At 47.3% G+C, this 21,724-nt stretch overlaps 1 protein-coding gene across 1 annotated transcript in view; it reads right to left on the bottom strand.

Annotated features, from left to right (window-relative positions):
• The window catches only part of LMX1A (LIM homeobox transcription factor 1 alpha), a 76,800-nt gene extending 65,531 nt beyond the window's left edge, over nucleotides 1-11,269 (bottom strand). The window contains exons 1-2 of the mRNA XM_035123275.1: nucleotides 11,170-11,269; nucleotides 8,860-9,043 (exon numbers count right to left, since the gene is read on the bottom strand). Coding sequence (XP_034979166.1) covers nucleotides 8,860-9,043; nucleotides 11,170-11,269 — 284 coding nt within the window. The remainder of the gene's footprint in view (nucleotides 1-8,859; nucleotides 9,044-11,169) is intronic.
• Nucleotides 11,270-21,724: the final 10,455 nt, after the last annotated feature.

Genomic DNA, 21,724 nt, shown 5'->3' with positions numbered 1-21,724 from the left:
CCCCTATGGTTCTGCAAAGGTTTTCTCCAAAAGAGACAATGGGGCTATGCAGGTAGGGGCAGACCTGCAGATGGAGTAGGGGCATACTTGCCAAGTCTCTCGCGGAGGAATCCGGGATCGGCAGCCGCGCGACACCAGCAGTTGTGTAGACGCAACTTCTGGTGTTGCTTTGCCCATCTATGGGCACCCAAAATGGCCAGTGCTAGCGCCGGAAGTCGCGTCTACGCATGCCCGGAAGTGCGTACACGCAACTTCCGGTGTCGCTTTGCCCATCGATGGGCACTGAAAATTGCTGGTGCCGGTGCCAGAAGTCGCGTCTACGCATGTCCAGAAGTGCGTAGACGCAACTTCTGGTGTCGGCCATTTTTGGTGCCCATCGATGGGCAAAGCGACACCGGAAGTTTCGTCTACGCACTTCCGGACATGTGTAGACACGACTTCCGGCACCGGCCATTTTCTGGTGCCGATAGATGGGCAAAGCGGCACCAGAAAAATGGCCGCCGACAGGAGCCAAAATAAGGGAGATTAACGGAAGAGGAGCTGAAACGGGAAACGGTAAGGAAAAACAGGGGTTTCCCGGGAAATACGGGGTACTTGGCAGCTATGAGTAGGGGACAAAGTCCAAAACAGGTACACAGCAATGCTACCCTTCTGTTTTTATTGTGTCACTAGGGATGGGAAAGTTTGGGTTGTTTCAAGCATCTGAATGTCTTGCGCCACTTCGTTATTTCAGCAAAAATTCATATCTAAAACAACTTTCTGAAGAAAGTTCTTAAGGAAAGCAACTTCAATTCCAAAACTTTAAATGTATGTTCTAATTCAAATACTTTTTCACTGTTTCTCAGTTACGGAACCCTGGTTTGAGGGGTGAACTATAGAGAGACATGGAATGTTGGAAGAGGGTGTTTGATATCATTTTCTTAGCATTTAAAGCTCAATGGTAACTTTCAGATATTTTGCTTGTTCACTGAAACCACTTAAAGATAATTCTTCTTGCTGTTTCTTCTTTAATAGGAGACGATGTACAGCCATGCTAAGTATGAGCAATACAGCCCCTTCGGTCTTCCTTCGTACATTAAATGCCCTTCTGCTAAGCTGAGCCGGGAGAAACTCACACTTTCTGATATGAACCATGAAGCTGAAATTCGAGTTCACAGAAAATGTAAAGCCCTGCATTTCCCCAAAGTAGTGAGGCCATCAGAACCCTGTCCCGACTACCACCGTAAACAGTGCCGGATTTACATATAAGCTAAGCACGCTATAGCTTAGAGCCCCACTCTCTTGGCGGGGCCCCAAAAAATTGAAAGGAAAAACAACAACTGGATGTACATTTCCAAAATATAAGATAAAAAACAAATAAAATAAAACCTACATACAGCAACAGTGTTTTGTGTTATGTAGGTCCATAAATTACCATATAACATATATTCAACACAAAAACAGCGACAATTTCTTGTTGACAAAGGACAGCTGGACATATAAAGGACCCCATGACCTTCAGCAGCTTAGGGCCTCATCAAACCTAAATCCAGCCCTGACCATAAAGTTGGAGGAGGAAGAAGAAGAGCAGGGGTGGAGCTAGGGGGCGTAGGGGGGGGCGCCCCGGGTTCCACTATGGGGGGGTGACAGTCGGCACCCCACCCAGCGACTCCCAAGGTGAGCCTCTCCAGCCTCTCAGTAAAAAGCCTGCTTGGCTCTACCTGGAGCCTGGACGCTCCGTTTAGAAGTCGTGGGGGGCGCGCGATCCCCCTCTACATAGCACACATGCGTCATTACGTAGCAACACATGCATTGTTACGTAGCGGCGACGCCCCCCCCCAGGGTGCATGGCAATTTGCTGCCCCGGGTGTCGTTGAAGAAGAGGAGAACTTTCTGCTATTGAGTTTCTGCAATGTGCAGCAGCACGATGCCCGACAAACATATAATACACCCCATAGTCTGATAGGTGGTTTTTGCAGCTCCCGTGGGCCTATGCCCTGACAGGGGCCGGTTTCACCAACCTCACAGCATGACCCACCCAAAGCTGATTACCTTCAAATAACATTGATTTCAATGGGCGTGCCAAACTTGCCTTTTAATATGCTGCATTGAAATTGGTGGGACTTTAATAATAATAATAATAATAATAATAATAATAATAATAATAATAATAATAAAGCTTAACTTCAGCAGAATTTGTATTTATTTATTAGTTAATGCTTAGCGCTTTTTATTTCTGGTCTGTGTTACTCTTGCGTGCGTTCGTGGCTAAGCCCATTTTCATTCTCTTTTTGCATGCATCTGCAAGGTTTTGTTTTTGTTTTTTTAAAAAGAAATCAGTTTAAATGCCATTTAAACACACACTTTTCAACCTATATTGCCCTAAATTTGCCATGTAATTTCTCTCAAAGTCTGCATTTTTAAAGGCAATTTATCCTAAAATATACATTTTTAAAAGCAGCTTTTTAGAAATTTAACATTTTTTTTGTTTTGTTAGCAAAAATAAAAGTACAAACCTAACAAAAAGAAACAAAATAAAAAATTCCTTCAGTAGCAGCTTAAAGACCAACTAAGTTTTTATTTTGGTATGAGTCTGAAGAAGTATGCATGCACATGAAAGCTCATACCAAAATAAAAACTTAGTTGGTCTTTAAGGTGCTACTGAAGGAATTTTTTTATTTTGTTTCGACTCAGACCAACACGGCTACCTACCTGTAACAAAAAGAAAGTCAACAAAAAAATATGAAATTCAAACCATGAAGTGACACTGCCTGGAAGGACCAAAATACAAAGATGCAGCACAATTCCAGATGGATTATAGCAAAGATTCCCTTTACAAATGATACAGATACAGTATATAAAAATAAAAGTATGCCCTGCCTTTATTGAGAATAAAGGTTCTATATAGTCTTAAATGGGCCAGACATTTCCATATACTGGTGTGACCATGTGCCTCGATATATGAGAAATAAAATCATCCAGTATAGGTCACTTGAGCTCTGCCTTTTAGATACTTTTAGTATATGAGGTGTTTTTTTCCAGGAGGGCCGGCAACCAAACCCTGTTGTGCCAGCAATCCAAGCAGCTTTCTGAGTGAAGAAAATGTGCATTGCACAATTTGGAGAAGTTTGAAATCTGAAGGATACCTACAGTATGTTTCAAACCACACTTTCATCCCAGAGGCCAGCTCCAAGTGGGATTTGGCTAGAACCAATATTTTGAGCATCCCCACAATGGCTGCTTTCATATTTAATTCTGTGGCCTGTGTAATTAATTTCAGCTCAACTGCTTCTTTCAGTCCGGCATGTAGCCTTTCTCTAACTCTTGTGCTAATTAATACGCTGTCTTCTACTGCATTACCTTTGCATTGTAACCAAATCTGCCTTGTGGAAGGAACCAAAACTTAAATCAGAAAGTTGCTATGAACTAGTTATCTAAACCATACAGCTAAGTCATTAGCAAAGAAACCAAAGGCTACAGAAATCAAAGACCCTTGTGCCGCCTCTGCGACTCAAATGAAACAGATCATTCACAACAGCAGTTAAACCCAATCTATTTGCAATACTGCTGGGAAGTCAGAAAAGTGGTTCAAACTTTAGAAGATGCCAAGTCGAATCCTGCCACTGTTAAGAGAGTCGAGAAGCCAGCAGAATATCAATCTGGTTTCACCCTGGATAAACTTCATCAATCAGATTATTGCTTGCGTTTTTGTGAAGCAGCTCCCATTCTTATCACATCCCGCCCCCCGCCCCCTTTGCTTAATGGGTGGTAACCGGGCACACAATAAGAAAGGACAATCGGAGAAGAGAGATCCCAAAACAGCTTCACGGTCACAATTGTCTACCTGTCCCGCTGTACGCGATAGGAACGGCAGTAGGAACAGAACGTTTTTCCAATTGCTTGAGGGATAGGTTGTTTCTTACTGTAAATATATATATATGAGTAAAAGAAGACATAAAGAAAGAAAAGGCAAATACTCTTTCCTTCACTCTAATAACCAATAGCATAAAATTAACAATATATCATGGGGCAATGTGGGTGTAGGGAGCATAGGATAACCCCTGCAACTGGAAAACTACAGTGGTACCTCGACTTACGAACGACTTGACAACCGAATTTTTTTACTTACGAATGGGGGTAATGGACGCGCACTTACAAATGTCTCGACATCCGGGGGGAAATCGCGGCGGTTTTAGATAGGGATTTTTCAACTTAATTTTTTTTTAGATAGGGTTGCTTTGACTTACGAATTTTTCCGTTTCCAATGCATTCCTACAGGAAATCGCGTTTCCAATGGCATTTTTCGACTTGCGAGTTTTTCGACTTACGAAGGTGCCTTCGGAACGGATTAAATTCGTAAGTCGAGGCACCACTGTATAAGGTTTTTGGGAACCAAAGGCGGTTCTACCAGACAACAAGATTATCTGAGGAAGACACCTCAGCTAGCAGATTCGGGGCGCCTTCGAGGGTGCCAGAACAAAAGAGACAGATCTGACTCAACACTAGGAAGCTGTTGTTTGTTTGTTTGTTTGTTTGTTTGTTTTTGCACAAGCCCTGTAGAAATGGCAGCACTTCCGCAGAGCATTTGCTCGTTTCAATGAAGTTACCACAGGAAAACTTTCTGTCGGTAGATTGTCCCCCAGCATGTCAGTTAGTGGAAGCCAAAGTGCCATCTAGATTTTCTCTTCTCAGATACCAAAATGTCCCAGGCCAGTCAATGGAAGTAATCATAGTGGTATAATTACAGATACGAGATAGGTTAGGGGTTTTTTTTATTTTATTTTATTTTTATGATGGAAGCCTCCCAGGGTGGCCACAACAACCCAGTCAAATGGATGGGGTGAAAATAATAACCTTATTATTTATTTATTTTTTATTATTATTATTATAGGTTTGTTCTGCAGCTAGTAACCATAACTAACAAAATAAAATAGTGAGAGTTTAGCCAGAAGCAGGAGAAGAGAATATTATTCTGTTTTATCATGCAGCACAGAAAGTTGATTCTGCAATCAATGGAAAAAAGTGAAATTTTCAGACAAAAGGAAACAGGCAAAAGTTGTAATAGTACATCTTAACAACATTACCCTTTTGTCTAATTATTTGATTATTTGGTTCATACAGAAGGCACACTGCCTTTATTTTTCTCACAAGCATTATGCTTTAATCATCACTTGCAAATGTACCATCTTTTTCCGTGTATAAGACTAAGTTTTTCCCCTTAAAAATAATGTCAAAAATTAGGGGGCATCTTATACACGTCTTATATGTCTTATAGATGGAAAAATATGGTATATACCTGCCATGTGACATTTGAAGGACACGTCTAATGGACAGAGAATGTCCCTGAGCAACAGCTGTCTGTTACAGTGGCCCTTCAAACGAGTGAACTTTCCCTGCACTCTCGATTAACTGTCTACATTTCCCAGCACCTGCTCAAGGTCTCTTTGCAATGTGGCCCTGCAAAGAAACTCAGGTTGAGAGAGAACAGAACGAGTAACAGTATAACTCTGACCCAAAAACATGCCAATTTTCCAGCTACACGGAGCTCATTCGCAAGCCAAATGGGAACTAAATCTCCTCCTGCACACACAGCAGAGATATTGACAAATGCTATTTTAAACAACCACAGCGACTAGGTATTCACAAAACGTTCGTCCATTCTAATACTTCCAAAGGGGTAGTCATGTCACTCCATTGCAGCAAACACAACATAGAGTATTGTGGCACCAAACTTGCCTATGCCAAATAGTAATGCACATGAACTCACACAGACCGGCAGGCCATTAATGGAGGCAAGCACCCAGAAATTATGAGTGTTGGGTTCTCCCTCTACCATGCCCACTGCAAATCCAGCCCTTAATCTAAGCAGGGGAACTGCTATTTGGATAAGTCTACAAAAAATAATGGCATGGGCTGGGTTGCGCTATGTCAGGAGAGGGGAAGGGAAGAACAAAATATTTACTTTATTTTTTAAAAAAAGAATTCATGTCGACACAGAAGTTATTCATAGCTGTAATTTCATTACAATTAAATGCAAATCGACATTACATATTTATATCAGTTTTATGTCATTTTAATGGTAGTGACTTCCTGCAAAGAATGCTGAGGGTTGTAGTTTGGCGAGGTGCTGAACATTTTCTGCTAGCAATCCCTACATTTCCCCCAGATTCTTTTGGGAGACGATACCACAGTTAAATTCAGTGTATGGTGAAGAGCTTAATGACAAGCCCTCTGGCTAAGATTTAGAGGCCTTCATAGGCATTACTTTCTCTCTGCAAAGAAAGTATTCTGCCACAAAAGTGTCTTCTGGGTTAAAATCGGTTTTTACTCCTTTAAAAAAACAAAACACAACTATCATTTTCTTAGCACAGAAACACAAGGTGTTGGGATTACTGGTGGCACCCCCTTCCTTCTTTTTCAGCTGCCTGCAATTGCATCTGCTCAGCATCACCAAAACAGCCACTGTCTCCTCAGTCTCTTGGGCTTGCTGATCGGAAGGTCAGCAGTTCGGTCCCAGTTCCTGCCAACCTAGCAGTTCAAAAGCATGCCAAAACGTGTAAGCTGATAAATAAGGGGGGGGGAGGGAAACGGCATTTCCGTGTGCTGCTCTGGTTTCGCCAGAAGCGGCTTAGTCATGACCTGGAAAAACTGTCTGTGGACAAACGTTGGCTCCCTCGGCCTGTAAAACGAGATGAGCGCCGCAACCCCAGAGTCATTTGCGACTGGACTTAACAGTCAGGGGTCATTTACCTTTAAAAGGACAATCTCAGGTTGCCTCCAGGCTGTCAATGTTTTGCAGGAGGGATTCAACTGCATACCAGAAAATTTATGTTTGTGCAATTAAAGTGGATTCAAGTGATCAGGCACGACATGTCCACTTTTTTAAGAAAGTGCATTTTGTGGTTAGGAAAGTAGCAAGGGATTGCATTAAAAAGTGTGAGGTAGCAGCAATTTGTTGGAAATGCATATTCCTCAAAACAAAAACAAAGAAAAACAAATCAGGATGAATACTGACTGTCATATAACCCCCCCACAAACAAATAAGAACGCATGCTCAATAAATAGCAGGCATCATATAACCTCAGTGTAAACTTTGTGCAAGTAAATCAGGATGAATTCCCCACAAACAGGTAATCTGGAGAAGTCCTAAATCTCTTATTATTACAACCATTGTGCACATGGTTTTAGTCAGAGTAGACCCATTGAAATAAGTTCCCCTAAGCAACTAAAACTTAGTTGAATACTACCCATTCTCGCCAATCCACATTAACTCCTTAAAGTCATGGGAGAAAACCCAGGGTTCTTGTCGGTGTGTCTGGGCATTCAGTTCCGCCAGCTGTCTCAACACTATGATATGAGCAAAACACTTCCACAAATCACTGAATGAAACCAGTTAAGGAAATTCTAACACAAACCCTTTCCGATTCAGGACTACAGAATATGATACCAGTTTTGACACAACCCCCACTATTCTGAAAAACTGCTTTGTTTCCCCCAGTTAAATCCATCCTAGAATCATAGGTCTTGGTAGGACAGGCTTGACATAGCTTGAAACTGGGTGCCTCCACTAATGTAAAACTCCACTAATGTATGGATGGATAGGGGCTTTCTGTTTAAAGCACTTAGCTAAGGTGGGAGGTAATTTGACAGATTAATAGAGAGCTGATATAGAAATAAGTTACCATAGGTAACGGGAACATCCATTTTGGAGACAGTTCTGCGGGAGGGGGAGGGATGTGTGAAGATGATTGCCCCCATCCTCTGCTTGTGGGTTTCCTGGAGGCCTTTGGGTGTAGCAGGACGCTGGAGCACATGACCCAACAGGGCTCTTTTATGGGTTGCAATGAGAGTCACCTCAACACTGAAGAAGTGAGGAACATATTGGGTTCATTCGCCCAGTAGCACTTTGAAGGAAACAGGAAAGAATGTGGCTATATAGGCACCGTTTTAGCTGATCCCTCCCTTTGAGAGTTGCCCACCCTTGCCTAAATCTGGGCGCTCTCTCCTTCACAAAAGACACTTGGGTGTGGGAATCAGAAGCTGCATACAGAGGATAACTTGCAGCAAGATCACACGTCTGCAGTGTGAAGCCATGAGCCAAATTGTGACTCGTGTTTATTCTCAAGTTGCCCTTAATATAAAAGGGCAGCATTCATTCCCCAGCGCTCACTCAAACTGCGGGGGTGGGGGGAGCTGTTATCTCCACACACACCCCTCAGTTTCAGTGAAAGAGATCCAGATAGTTTTGCCCCATTCTTTGCTGGTGTTGTTGAATGGGCACCTGTCTATCTGTAACTGCCAAGTTGGTCCTTGGGCGGGCGGGGGGGGGGGGACTCCAGCCATTACGATAAACCTTTTCCTTCTCTTTAAAGCGAGATGTGCCGCGTTCTACCGGGAGTGCGAAGAGGCCTGCAGGATGCCGGCACCGGCCATCCCCCATCGCACTCCTGGTCTTGCAACTGGCAGACATAGCTGCCAAGTTATCCCTTTTTAAAAGGGATTTTCCATTATGCTGAATAGGCTTCCTCGCGAGAAAAGGGAAAACTTGGCAGCTATGCTGGCAGACCAAGCTGTGCCCCGAATCTAAGACTGCAATCTCGTGTCTCCTGGCAGCCCAACCCTATTCATCCAGTCCTCCCGCTGCTTTGGCCCGCCAAGTCTCCTAGGACTGCAGCCTTGAGAGGAGACGCGAGCGCTCCGGGCGCACAGGTCCCGGTGCGTCTGGGCCGGGCGCTTGGACCCCACTGGCCGCCCGCTCTTCTGCGCTTCGCGCGGGAAGCGTGCCTCGCTCGTGGGAACAGGCTCCGAGGCGCCTTCTGGCGGGTCTTGGGTTAAGGTGAGCGCGGGGCCCAGCTGCCCGCCCCGCCGGCGCGCACTTACTTCTCGTAGTCGAGGCGGCAGTATAGCTTCTGGTCGCGGAAGAAGCAGGTGCCTCGCAGGGGATCCTGGCAGGCGGCGCAGCGCACGCAGCGCTCGTGCCACAGGCGCTCGTTGAGGCGCAGCAGGAACCGCTCCGCGATGATGCCGCCACAGCCTTCGCACACCGAGCGCGCCCGCGCCGGGGCTCCCCCTGCAACGAACGCGAGGGCCGTGAGGAGCCGTCCCGGGATAGCCCCATCCCCTCAGCCTCGCCTTCCAAGGCGCACCTCAGCCCGAAGGCCAAGGAGGCCCCCTGCTCCCGCTGCCGTCCCTATCCCCTCGCGGCAAGCACCATTTCCTTGCCCCCGGCGCGAGGGAGCTGAAAAGTGGCGCCCGCGCCTCCGCCGCCGGCTTCCCCTGCGCGGTGCGGACTGGAGAACAAGGAGCGCGGCGGCTGCGGAGGGCCGCTGAGACAGGCTCCGCGCGAACGAACTACTCCAGCCTGCGGAAGGGACAACCCTTGGCAGCCGCCATTCGGGGGCTCAAACCCATTTTCTCCGACGGGGCGGAGGCGCTTGCGGTTTCTTGGACGCGCCAGGACGCGCCTCCGCCCCATCTCCCGTGCGCCCTGGCCTTAGTTCCATGGAGCCGGACGGGACTCCCGGCTAAGAACGTGCGTTAGGATCGGGCTGAGGCCGGTTCCAGAAAGCAAGGCTATATCCTTGAGGTGGGAATCTGCGCATCCCCAAATGGACTTGCGACGGGGCGCCTTCGCACTGCGATCCCTCTCAACCCACAAGCTTTATATCGTTTCCCTACATCTCCCAAACTTGCAAACCCCGAACGGAGATTTCTCTCTCCCTAAAGATGTCCGTTTTCAGTAAGGGGCGAGCTGATCTTTAATGTCCTTTCACAACGAAGGCGCGGGATCCTGAGTCGCTGTCAAAACGATCTTTGGTTTAGATGCAAAGCATCCCGCCCGCCATCGTGGCATTATGAAAACAAAGTTTATTTTTAAAAATGCGGTTGGATTTTAGACAACAAAAAAGGGGCTCTGTGGCTTTCTTTTTTTTCTTTTTCTTTTTTGGGTTGGTTTTCCAAAGGGGTGACTAATAAAATCCTATTGCACTTGAAGAAAGGAGGCAAGATTCAGGCTGAGCGAATGTTTGCCGCTCTAGGGCCAAAGCGAAGCGGAAAAGAAAAAGGCTTCGAATTCTAAACGAAAAATTCTTTTCTCTCCTTCTTTAAAGGTGTCTTATTCATATCTGCTTCTCTTTAGAAATACAATGTGAACTATACTTCTGAGACTTGGTCATTTGGTGATTTGAACAAACGATTCAAAGGCGCGCTTCTCCCCGAAGTCCCCGTCCGCCCATTCCAGGCTGGAAAATATTGGGCATCAGGGACTATATATTCGGAAGGGCAAAGATAGAACCAAGATTTTGCTCCCTGGAAGGGGCGAAATATTCCAGAATTCATCCATGTTTTCTTAGGTACGGAATCGATCATTCCTACCTAGAATTTGCGGTCCTGTTATATTACCATTTAGAGATGATTCGTCGAGACAAAAGTTGCCTTTTGTCCTCGAGTGGGACAACCGCATCCTGGGACAATCCCGTGTCACCTGTGGTCGCGATGTTCTTCATCTGCCCACTGCGCGACCCTCGAAACTTGTCCAGGACAAAGAGGCTTTCATTGCGCGGCGCTGCTGAGTGAGCCGACGGAGAAGATGCGCCGACGACGAAGACGCAGGAACAACTGCCGTGCAGGGTGCGGGCATACAGAAGCGGAGGAAAGAAGTTCTCCGCTATTCCCTTCCAAGAAACGTTATTAGTCCTGGAACGATGATTATCCGCTCCAGCTCCATGGAGTGTACAGAACAAGATTTCCGTACTAGTTATTACCCTCATAGATCTCTCTGTGTTCGTGGGCTTGGGTAAGTAAACTAATAAAGACATCGATATTGCTATTTGGACAGGTTCTTTTATAAATTCTATGGGTGATGGTTAAGACGCATGAGGTCCCTTCTCTCTCGCCTTCCTAGCGAAGGCACTTGGGACGCTTATTTTCTTCCCACAACGGAGAAAACCGCTCCCCCCGCCCTCTTTTCCTCCTACCTAAGGCGCACCCCGGAGCTGGTCGTTTGAACCCTGCCGGGCTGGCGAAACTGCTAGCGCCGCCTGCCCTCCGTTTCTTCTTTCGGGATCGGGATGAAACGAGCAGCTCCCGCGGGACAGAAAGGCAGGCGGAGCAACTCCGGCACCCGAAGGGATCCGGCACGGAAGCAGGGTTTGCTTTGGGAAGGGGCTGCCACGGCGGCGCGCGGGGAACTTTGGCACTCACCCAGCACCGAGGAGAGGGAGGTCGGCTGCGGCGGGGGCGGCTCGAGAGCGTCGTGCAGAGTCTCCTCCATTTTCAGGCCGTCCAACATGGCCCACAGAGGCAGGGTGGCCAGGTGCGCCCGCGACTCCGCTTTAAAAAGGGCCGGAGGGGGGAAAGTCAGGGCCAGGGCGCTTGGGATCTCCTCCTCCTCCGCGCCTCCCGGCAAGCTGGGCCTGCAGCTCCCTCCAGCCGCGCACAGCTTCTTCCCTCTAGCGGTTGCTGGACGCCCACAAGGCACCCGCGGAAACTCGCGGACCCCGCAGCCCGGCAAGCCGCGGAGAGTGACCGGGTTCCGGGTGCCTCCTGGCTTCGCGGGCCTCCCGCCTTCTCCGTGCGCGCGGGGCGCACGCGGCAGAAAGCGCTTACCTGGCTGCTGCAGCGGGCCGAGGCTGCCGTCGGAGCCCGGTTTGGGAAGCCCCCTGCGCCCAGCCTTCACAAGGGCGCCACGTCCTTCGCTGCGCTCCGAGGCGGGAGGTGGGCGCCGCCAGCAAGGGGCGGCGGGCAGCCCTCAGCGGCCCGGAGCTGTGCCCGAGGTAGCCGTAGTGCCATCCCCGGCTTGCTGAAGCCGGGCCAGGCGCGCGGGTTTCCTGCAGGTGGGCTCGGATCAGCTCGGACTGGGCTCTGCCCCCTCCCCGCTGGGCGAGCCCCGCAATCGGAGGGCGGAGGTTTCCTCCCTCCCGGTGCGAGGCTCATCCCTGCCCCCCACCTCACCTCAAGCCGGCAAACCCGGCGCTGGAGCAGGACAGGAGCCCGTGCCGCTTGGAGGAGACGCGTTCACACGTCAGGGCGGGGAGGGGTTGTCCTTAGCCGGCCAAAAAGATCGACAGAGGCCCCCAAGTTGAGATGAGGGAGTGACGGAGGGAGGAGGGCAAGGGCGATCTGCAACTTGCAGAAGCCGAAGTATTTCTGAGAACGACGTCGCAAGGCGACTTATTGTTTAGAGAAACGCATACTTTGGCTCAACAGGGTTAGCGCTATATTTGCTTTGTTGTTATTGCTGTTGCTGCCGCTCCTGGGACAGAGCTGCTGTTGCTGCCGCTCCTGGGACAGAGCTATTCTCGTCCGTTCTTCCCTCTAGATCCGGCGACGCGACCGGGTGGGGCGGCGTTGAGCCGTCGGGGAAGGCAAGAGTTCTTCGCTGTGCTAAGCACTTTACGCCCGAGGCACGTTTACTCATGAGTAAATGCCGCTGATTTCAGGATGCATCGAATGGGAGCCTTAGCTTCGCTGTGTCTGTGACCCACAGCCCAGTTAAGGCTACATTGGCTTCGACCCCGACCCACGTGCGAAGGAACCGGTATGCGAATACCTCTGCACTAGGGATTCCTGGTTTTTGGGGAGACCCAGCCCTAGGCACCGTAATACAGGCATTTCGCAGGAGGAGAAGAAACCGAGGATGATCAGAATCCCTCCTTCCCTCCCAAAGCAAGCAAAACACCCACACACACCCAAAAAAAAAGACAAAGAAAGCAGGCAACGTCCGCAGTCCACCGAAAAATCAAGAAACTCCGCCTCAAACTAACAGTGGGAAAAAGTTTAACACCCGTCACCCCTATATCTTTTTACAGATAAAACGGGGTTTTGGCAAGCACCAAGGGTGCCCGACGTTGGTATGGTGCTCGTAGACGCCTCCATGGGCGCAGCCGGGAATTTTGTTGTGGGGGGAAGCCAAAGTGGTTGAGCTTTCTTTTTTCTTTTAAATCAAAGTTGTTGGGCAGTTGCTGCAGGAACGTGGACGCCACCGGGTTTTGCGTCAGTCCAGGAACTCGCACAGCACAAGCCTTTATGACGGCTCAAGCGTACGACCAAGTTCTACCTTGAGGTGCAGTCACGTGTGGATGCGCGAGCCCAGGAGCTTTGGCAAGCAACATCCAAAACACCAAAGTGCTGCACCAACAAGTACAAAATAACCCCTCTGCAGCGCCACAAATCCAACTCAGTGGTGTAACGTTGGAAAATGTTGATCACTTCTACCTAGGCAGTTACCTTTCCACAAGGGCCAACATTGATGCTGAAATCCAGCATCGCCTGAGTTCGGCTTTCTCCCAATTGAAGTGCAGAGTGTTTGAGGACCTGGACATTCACAGGGAAACCAAAATGCTTGTTTGCAAAGCTATTGTACTACCAACCTTACTGTATGCTTCTGAAACATGGACCACTTATAAAGGCCATCTCCAACTCCTTGAAAGATTCCATCAATGGTGTCTCCAAAAAAAATTTACACATCACTTGGGAAGACAGGAGAACTAATATCAGTGTACTGGAAGAAGCAAAAATCCCCAGTGTTGAAGCAATGATTCTTCAACATCAACTTCGTTGGGCTGATCATGTTGTGCGGATGCCTGATGATCGTCTTCCAAAGTTACTTCCAAAGTAACTAACTAAAGTATTCCAAACTTTAAAATAGAAAATGTAATGCTGGTGGTCAACAAAAGAGGTTTAAAGACTGTCTCAAGGCAAATCTTTAAAAATGTAGTATAAACACTGACAACTGGGAAACACTGGCTTGCGAGCGCTCCAGTTGGAGAGCAGTCTTTACCAAAGGTGTCATGGGTTTTGAAGACGCTCGAACTCAGGACTAAAGGGAGAAACGTGCTAAGAGGAAGGCACGCTTGGCAAACCCTCACCATGATCAACTCCTGCCAGGAAACCAATGTCCCCACTGTGGAAGGACGTGTGGATCCAGAATTGGCCTCCACAGTCACTTACAGACTCAATTGTTAAAACCGTGATTATGGAAGACAATCTTACTGGGCTACGAGTGATCGCCAAAGAAGAAGAAGAATGTCGATTCAGAAGGAAGTCCCATTCATTCCCATGGGGCTTCCTTCATTCCAAATAAGAGCAGGGAATCTAAGTGCGCTCTTGGAAACGCCAAGAGATGCTAATAATAGCAGTGCATGATGATGATGATTGTGTGATAAAAGCATTATGTTGTTGTTGTTGTTTATTTCTTGCATGCATTTCCTGTCTTCTCCGCACCAGGAGCATGGGCATAAGGGGGCAAGGGGGCAGCTGCCCTCCAAAGTCCATCAAAATCAAGACAAATCAAGACAAATCCGAGGTTCTGCCGCCCCAAAGAAAGGTTCTGCCCCCCTAACAAAAACCCTGGCTATGCCTGTGACCAAGGTGACACACATGGTTCTCCCGCTCTTCATTTAATCCCCACAACAAACCTGTGAGGTAGGTTTTTTATTTTAAAAAAAGGTAAAGGACCCCTGACAGTTAAGTCCAGTCGCGAAGGATTCTGTGGTTGCGGCGCTCATCTCGCTTTGCTGGCCAAAGAAGCTGACATTTGTCCGCAGATAGTTTTTCCGGGTTATGTGGCCAGCAGTGACAGGTAGGTTAGGCTGCGGCATTGACTGGCCCAAGGCCGAATGAGGATTCCAACCGTGATCTCCCAGGTCCTAATCCCACGCTTTAACCACTGCCCCCCACTGCCATCGCAGCTTGCCACGATAAATGACTGACACTTGAAATGCTTTGCTTTTTCAGCTCCCATCCTCTCTTCTGCCCCTTCATTTCCCGCTTTGATTGTTCTTGACCAACAATCTCACAGGAGCCAACTCCTAGGGCGGCCCTCCCAATAAAAGCCCACCAGTTGATAGGTATTGCCATTCCAGTGGTCCGCGTGGGCTATGTCTTGTGATCCATAACGCGAGGCGGGGCTAATACCTGCCCCCACCCAATATTTCGTTCAAGCTGGCGCCCCTGAACAATATAGACGCTTACTCAGAAGCACGTTCTCACTGATTGCAATGGGGTGTGTTCCCCTGTGAAGTGTGCAGAGCAATAGACTCCAAAGCGCTCTGATCAGGGCGTTTTAACAGCAGGTTTGGACCATCATACGAAGGAGCGATGTGTGCCGGAGCGGGGTTGGGACTGGAGGTGCCTTGTTTCCTCTCGTGTGGCCTTGGAGCAGGGATGGCCACGCTGCCTGGCGACTGGCGCTTGGAGTCTAGCAACCTGGGGAGGGCACCGCACTGGCTACCTCTGGCCTCGCCTTTGCGTTATAGCTGATTCCACGGAAGGGGAAGGGGAAGGCAGCAGGGGAGTTGAGAAGAGCTCTCCAGGAAGAATCGCGCAATGGAGCGAGAGACCCCAGGAAACTTTGCTCCTCTCCTCCTCTTGGATATTGCGCGCAAAACCTCCAAGGGTGCTCCCAGTCCAGACAACCAAGTCAATCCTCTCTCTCTCTCTCGTTCTCTGCTTCCGCATCCTGCCATCCCCAGCGCACGAGGCGGTTTACAAACTGGCAAAAGTAATTTAAAGAGCAGAGTTCTGTTATCCGCTGCCCGTGGCTGTGCAGCCGGACGGACCCCGCGCCTGCTTAGTAGCGTGGCGCATGGACCAAGCCACGCCGTTTACGCAGCAGGGCAGCGCAGCTCTAGGGAAAGCAACGCCTCCCCTTCGCCATGCATGGCGTCAAGCATCGACAAAGCATTGTTGCAACGGGGGGTGGGGGGGATTCTGGGGAAACGTAAGAAGTGGGAACTGAGAAGCAGAGCAGCGCGATTGCACGCAGAGAGTTCTGGCTCAGGCCACCCCAGCTGAAGCGCCTCAGGCAGCAAGTCTAGGGCAGCTCCAAGGGAGCCTCTGCCACGCCAGGCAATACCGAGCGAGAGCCACCAAGTGCAAGGGGTAGCTTTTAGAGCTTTTGAGAAGCAAGAGGCGCTCGAGGCGCTGCTTTGGCTGCCCCTCCTCAGCATCCTGAGGAATGCCCGCAATTCGCTTGCTGACTCATCAGAGGAGTCTTTGGGTGCCTCCATGTGGGCACTGATGGAACTTGGGAAAGGAAGAACCGGCTCTGGACAATTGCGCCGCCACCACCAGCAGGTGGAGCTACTTTTCAACAAGTGGACATATACCGAAAAGGGTCGAGGTAAAACAACCACAACAACAACCACAACAACAACCACAACAACAACAACAAGGGGGTGGGTGGGAATGCATATAATCGGGTAGTCATCAAAAGACACATTCCTATATTGCAACAGGTTCTTTTTTTCTCTCCTCAGCTGTTTCTAGACTGGAAAAGAAAGGGAACCCGGACTTAAAAAGTTGCCTGAACCCGAGAAGGACCGGCTTGGTTGCCTCTTAGGGAAGACCCAGGTCAACAGCCTGAGTTTCCACAGCCGCCACCAAGCACGAACCACCATTGGCAACAAGAGCAGGAGATATGTTCTGTGCCTAAGATAATATTTCATTGTCTTGCTAAATTATGCTGTTTTAAAAGTACATTTTATATTTGACTTCCTTTGGTGAAAACGTTTCATTTTGAAGTGTTTGAGATTTTTAAAAATTAACTTTGCTGCATTAAATGTGCATTCTGCAGTTGTCCTTGGTAATGTTTTATTTTGAAGTCTTTAAGATAATATTTTAGTTTCCTGCTAATTGTACTACTTTGAATGTACACTTTCCTCTTGTAATGTTTTATGTTGGATTGTTTTATTTGGTGTTTTCATGTAGGTTGCAAACCAATTTGAGATTTCTTTCTTAAAATGTAAAGCAGTATAGAACTGAAATGAGTAATAATAATAATAATAATAATAATAATAGTGAGTTTGGCCATAGTTATAATTTTTCAAACTTTACTAATTCAGTCCCTGTAAGAGGGTGTAACCAAGGACTTCAGTGTGCTTGACCATACAGTTTTGGCTGGGAGAAATACTGCAAAACTTTTTGAGACTATGGCTGTGAACACAAGACATTTTGTTCTAGAATCCATGGAGACTGGGCACTTTTTTTTCCTTACGTGGTCCTCACACATTTTAAGATTTATTGTATATTTTTTGCTCCTGGACAGCAGAAAACCGGTCTCATCCGAAAAACAAAAAGCTCACTGCAGTGTGTCCATGGATGACCTAATCAAGGGGAAGGTCTAGACTCAATCGAGATGGACACAAACATTTCTGTATTGAGAAAAACTACATTTTTGTGCTGCAGACATGTTAGTGTGTACACAGCCTACAGGGCAAAATGTGGTTTCAAGACATGTAAGCCACTGATCCCCGAATTTTGGAGTTCTAGGGTGTTTCCATGTAGTCATTTTTGTGGAATTCATGCTGGTCACACGCACAAGTTTTTTGCACTGATCACATAAAACCCTCACCATCAAAATGCCATACTGTAATTTTAAAAATTTAATCTGGATTTTTCCTCTTCCTGCAGGAAGTCCATGGAGTGAAAATAGCCTGTCTGCAGACCCCTCTGGTGTGGAAACTTGTTTGCACATTTTTATTTTTTGTCATAATTATGATGTTTTGGAAGGACGCTGCAGTCTGCAATATTTTCTCACCTCTTGCAAGCTCTGTCATCCAAAAAATATTGCACTTATGGGCATTCATGACAGTGTGAAACTACTTGACCACAATGTTTTCCGCATTAAGAGAATATTCCATGGGGATTCTGTTTTGTATTCCCACCAAGGCAATATACCAACTGGGACATCGATTTAAAATTGTGCTTCTTAGAAATTCTTAGAAATTAGTGCTTGAAAGTACATTCCAAAGGTTTTCCCCCCTTAAGCACTCTTTTTCAATCGCTTCTTTTGTATTAATTGTATTTTCCTGATGTGCTTTCAGCCCATGGCTCTGCTGTGAGACCTAAAGGCTAGCAAGACCAACTAGGTGAGTCTTTCCCATCATCCGATGGTTGTCTACAACCCTAGAAAGATGACAACTGTGCATGTTAAGGACCCAACCTATATGGTGCTTGCCCTTTAAATCTTCCATGGGGTAAAATGATGGGAAGGCTACTTTCATGCCGCTGTTGTGACGTACCTTAGGCTGCAATCCTAAACAAACTTAGCAGAGAGTAAGGCCCGTGGACATTTGAAAAAACAGGTAAAGACAGGATTCCCAGTGTAAAGCTGTGGAGAAAAACACAAGCCACCCAGTGGTGGAGGTTGGTAGTGCACTCATTGTAAGAGACCAAAGAAGCATCACTCAGTTGTATTGGGTATAATGGGAGGGGAAATTGCTAAAGAAGACCAGAGATTGTTTATGTATGCTACAACCGCGGCAAGAACTTTATTGGCCCAAAAATGGAAACTACAGGACTTACCGACAGTTGAGGAGTGGAGGACGAAGATGATGGACTATGCAGAACTAGCCAAGTTGACCTATGGGATCCGATACCAGGGGAAAACAAGGTTCCAAAAAGAATGGAGTAAATTCGTTGAATACATGGAGAGGAACTGTAGAAGTTTAAGGACACTTGCAGGACTAAAATAAATCCTACAAACTGACTTTGAATAAGTAGGTAAAAGAAACTGCGGGATAAGAGTGGAAAAACAAAGCCGGAGGATCGGAGGGAGGGAAGTCTTAGCTCGGCGGAGCGAATTTTATTAAGATACGAAGAGTCGGACACGACTAAAAGACTAAACAACAACAACAAGAGTAGAGTATAAGATGCAAGAGGTTGTGTTATGTGTGTATTTCTTTGTGGTGTTTGTTTTATGTTTGTTAATTTGTGTGTTTATGTGAAAACCAATAAAATCTTTTTTTAAAAACAAAGAAGCATAGCTAAGACAGAGCCAGAATGTTTGTGTATTATTATTATTATTATTATTATTATTATTATTATTATTATTATTTATTAATACCCTGCCCTTCTGGCTGGGTTTCCCCAGCCACTGTGGGCGGCTTCCAACAAAATACTAAAAATACGATAAAACATCAAACATTACAAACTTTCCTTAACAGGGTTGCCTTCAGATGTCTTCTAAAAGTCAGATAGTGGTTTATTTCCTTGACATCTGATGGGACACGACTAAACGACACGATTAAACGACTAAACAACAACAACAACAATGGAGACCAGAAGGCGCTACAAGCAGCCTTCCATTTTGCTAAAGTTCCTTGAGAAACAAAGCACCCAAATTCACTCTTGCCGCCTGCTGGAGAGTTTACAATATGACACTCTTACATGTTTGCACTATATATTTGTGGGATGTGCACAGGGCCGGATTTAGGTTTGATGAGGCCCTAAGCTACTGAAGGTAATGGCGCCCTTTATATGTCCAGCTGTCCTTTGTCAGCAACAAATTGTCCCTGTTTCCTGTGTTGAATATATACTATATTAGATACCTAATAGGTATCTAAAGCCATTTGCACATAACAAAAATATGTTTTTTATCAAAGTAATTGATACAGAAATGAGCAAACCAGTGATATTTTAGGGAGAAGGCTAGCAGGTGGGGCCCATGGCTTACATCATAGGAGCCTACACAACAAAAAACGTTGCTGTTGTATGTAGGTTTTATTTGTTTTTTATCTTTTTATAAGGGACCCAGGTGGCGCTGTGGTTAAACCACTGAACCTAGGGCTTGCTGATCAGAAGGTCGGCGGTTCGAATCCCTGTGACGGGGTGAGCTCCCGTTGCTTGGTCCCAGCTCCTGCCAACCTAGCAGTTCGAAAGCACGTCAAAATGCAAGTAGATAAATAGGAACCGCTACAGCGGGAAGGTAAACGGCGTTTCCATGTGCTGCTCTGGTTTGCCAGAAGCGGCTTTGTCATGCTGGCCACATGACCTGGAAGCTATACGCCGGCTCCCTCGGCCAATAATGCGAGATGAGCGCGCAACCCCAGAGTCGGTCACGACTGGACCTAATGGTCAGGGGTCCCTTTACCTTTATCTTATATTTTGGAAATGTACATCCAGTTTTTTTCCCTTTAGTTTTTTTTGGGGGGGGGCCAAGAGAATGGGGCCCTAAGCTATAGCTTGTTTAGCTTATATGTAAATCTGGCACTGGATGTGCAAGGAACAAAACAACCCCAATCAAACACACAAACCCACACCCACACCCCTAAAGCAAAGAAGTAGCAGTAGCTCAATTTTGAAAATGAAAAAAATGGGGTGTGGTGTCTGAGGGTGGGTGCCATAGTGCCTACAGGCACAACTTTAAGGGTGCCATGCTGAATACCAGCCAGAGCCGGCTCAAGACATTTGGGCATCTGAGGCGAACCACAAAATGGTGCCCGCCCCCCGCTAAGGAAAGAAGGGGTGAGTGAATTCTCTTTGGCGATCACTCATAGCTGAGTAAGATTGTCTTCCATGAACACGGTTTTAACAATGAGTCTGTAAGTGACTGTGGAGGCCAATTCTGGATCCACACGTCCTTCCACAGTGGGGACATTGGTTCCCGGGTGGGAGTTGATCACGGTGAATGTTTGCCAAGCGTGCCTTCCTCTTAGCACGTTTCTCCCTTTCGTCCTGAGTTCGAGCGTCTTCAAAACCCACAACACCTTTGGTAAAGGCTGTTCTCCAATTGGAGCGCTCGCGGGACAGTGTTTCCCAGTTGTCAGTGTTTATACTACTTTTTTTTTTAGATTTGCCTTGAGACAGTCTTTAAACCTCTTTTGTTGTCCACCAGCATTACGCTTTCCATTTTTAAGTTCGGATGGAAGACGATAATCAGGCATCCGCACAACATGAGCAGTCCAATGAAGTTGATGTTGCTTTTGTAAGCTTCTGCGAAGATATTTAGGATGGTTTGGAGGTCATCCTCTGAGCGTGCGCGCACTAGGTTGTCATCAGCATACTGAAGCTCTATGACGGAAGTGACAGTAACCTTACTCTTTGCTTTCAGCCTGCTCAGATTGAAGAGCTTTCCATCTGTTCGAGATATGGTTTCTACCCCAGTGGGGAGTTTCCCTTCAACAAAGTGTAGGATCATGGCAATGAAAATAATATGCACAAGAGGAACATAGGTGATGGGAGACTAGCAGCGCCTCCTCTTTGCGGCATGGGAAGGGGGATGCTGAGGAGGCAGCAGACCCAGCCTCTAAGGAAAGTGCCACAGCCATTATTGATACTGCAGCAGCAGCGGCAGCAAGCAATACATCCCTTGGAAACTGGATCTGCTGCCCCTATGGAATACCTCATGGGTGGGCCGGCCCTGTTCCCAGTCCCTGGTGCTGACTCAGCAGTTGCCACAGTGTTTGTTCTGCAGGGACAGGGCATTTAGAGGAGTTTGTTTGTAACGATCTTGCTTTCTGGAAAGGGGTGCCTGTCTCCCCAAATCAAGTCCTTGATCTGCAAGCCATTTTCTTTCAGGCACATTAAAAAAAATACCTGTGGAAGCCAAGTTGGGCCATGCCTACCAGACCCAGAACCGCATCCTTGGCCTTCCTGTGTTGAGAGGAGCGTCTTCCAACAATGTCTGCCAACCTAGCAGTTCGAAAGCACACCTGCTCAAGTAGATAAATAGGTTTACGACTGCGGCGGGAAGTAAACGGTGTTTCCGTGCGCTCTGGTTCCCGTCACGGTGTTCCGTTGCACCAGAAGCGGTTTAGTCCTGCTGGCCACATGACCCAGAAAGGTGTCTGTGGACAAACGTCGGCTTTCTTGGCCTGAAAAGTGAGATGAGCACCGCAAGCCCATAGTCACCTTTGACTGGGCTTAAGCATCCAGGGGTCCTTTACTTTGACCTTTTTACCTTCCTTCCTCAGGTAAGACGGAACCCTAAGCAACAACAGCAATTTCCACACCAGTTCCTTAT

This window comes from Zootoca vivipara, chromosome 7, assembly GCF_963506605.1.
Source record: "Zootoca vivipara chromosome 7, rZooViv1.1, whole genome shotgun sequence".
In the NCBI taxonomy this organism is placed as follows: Eukaryota; Metazoa; Chordata; class Lepidosauria; order Squamata; family Lacertidae; genus Zootoca; species Zootoca vivipara.
This window is presented reverse-complemented; position numbering and strand designations above follow the sequence as displayed.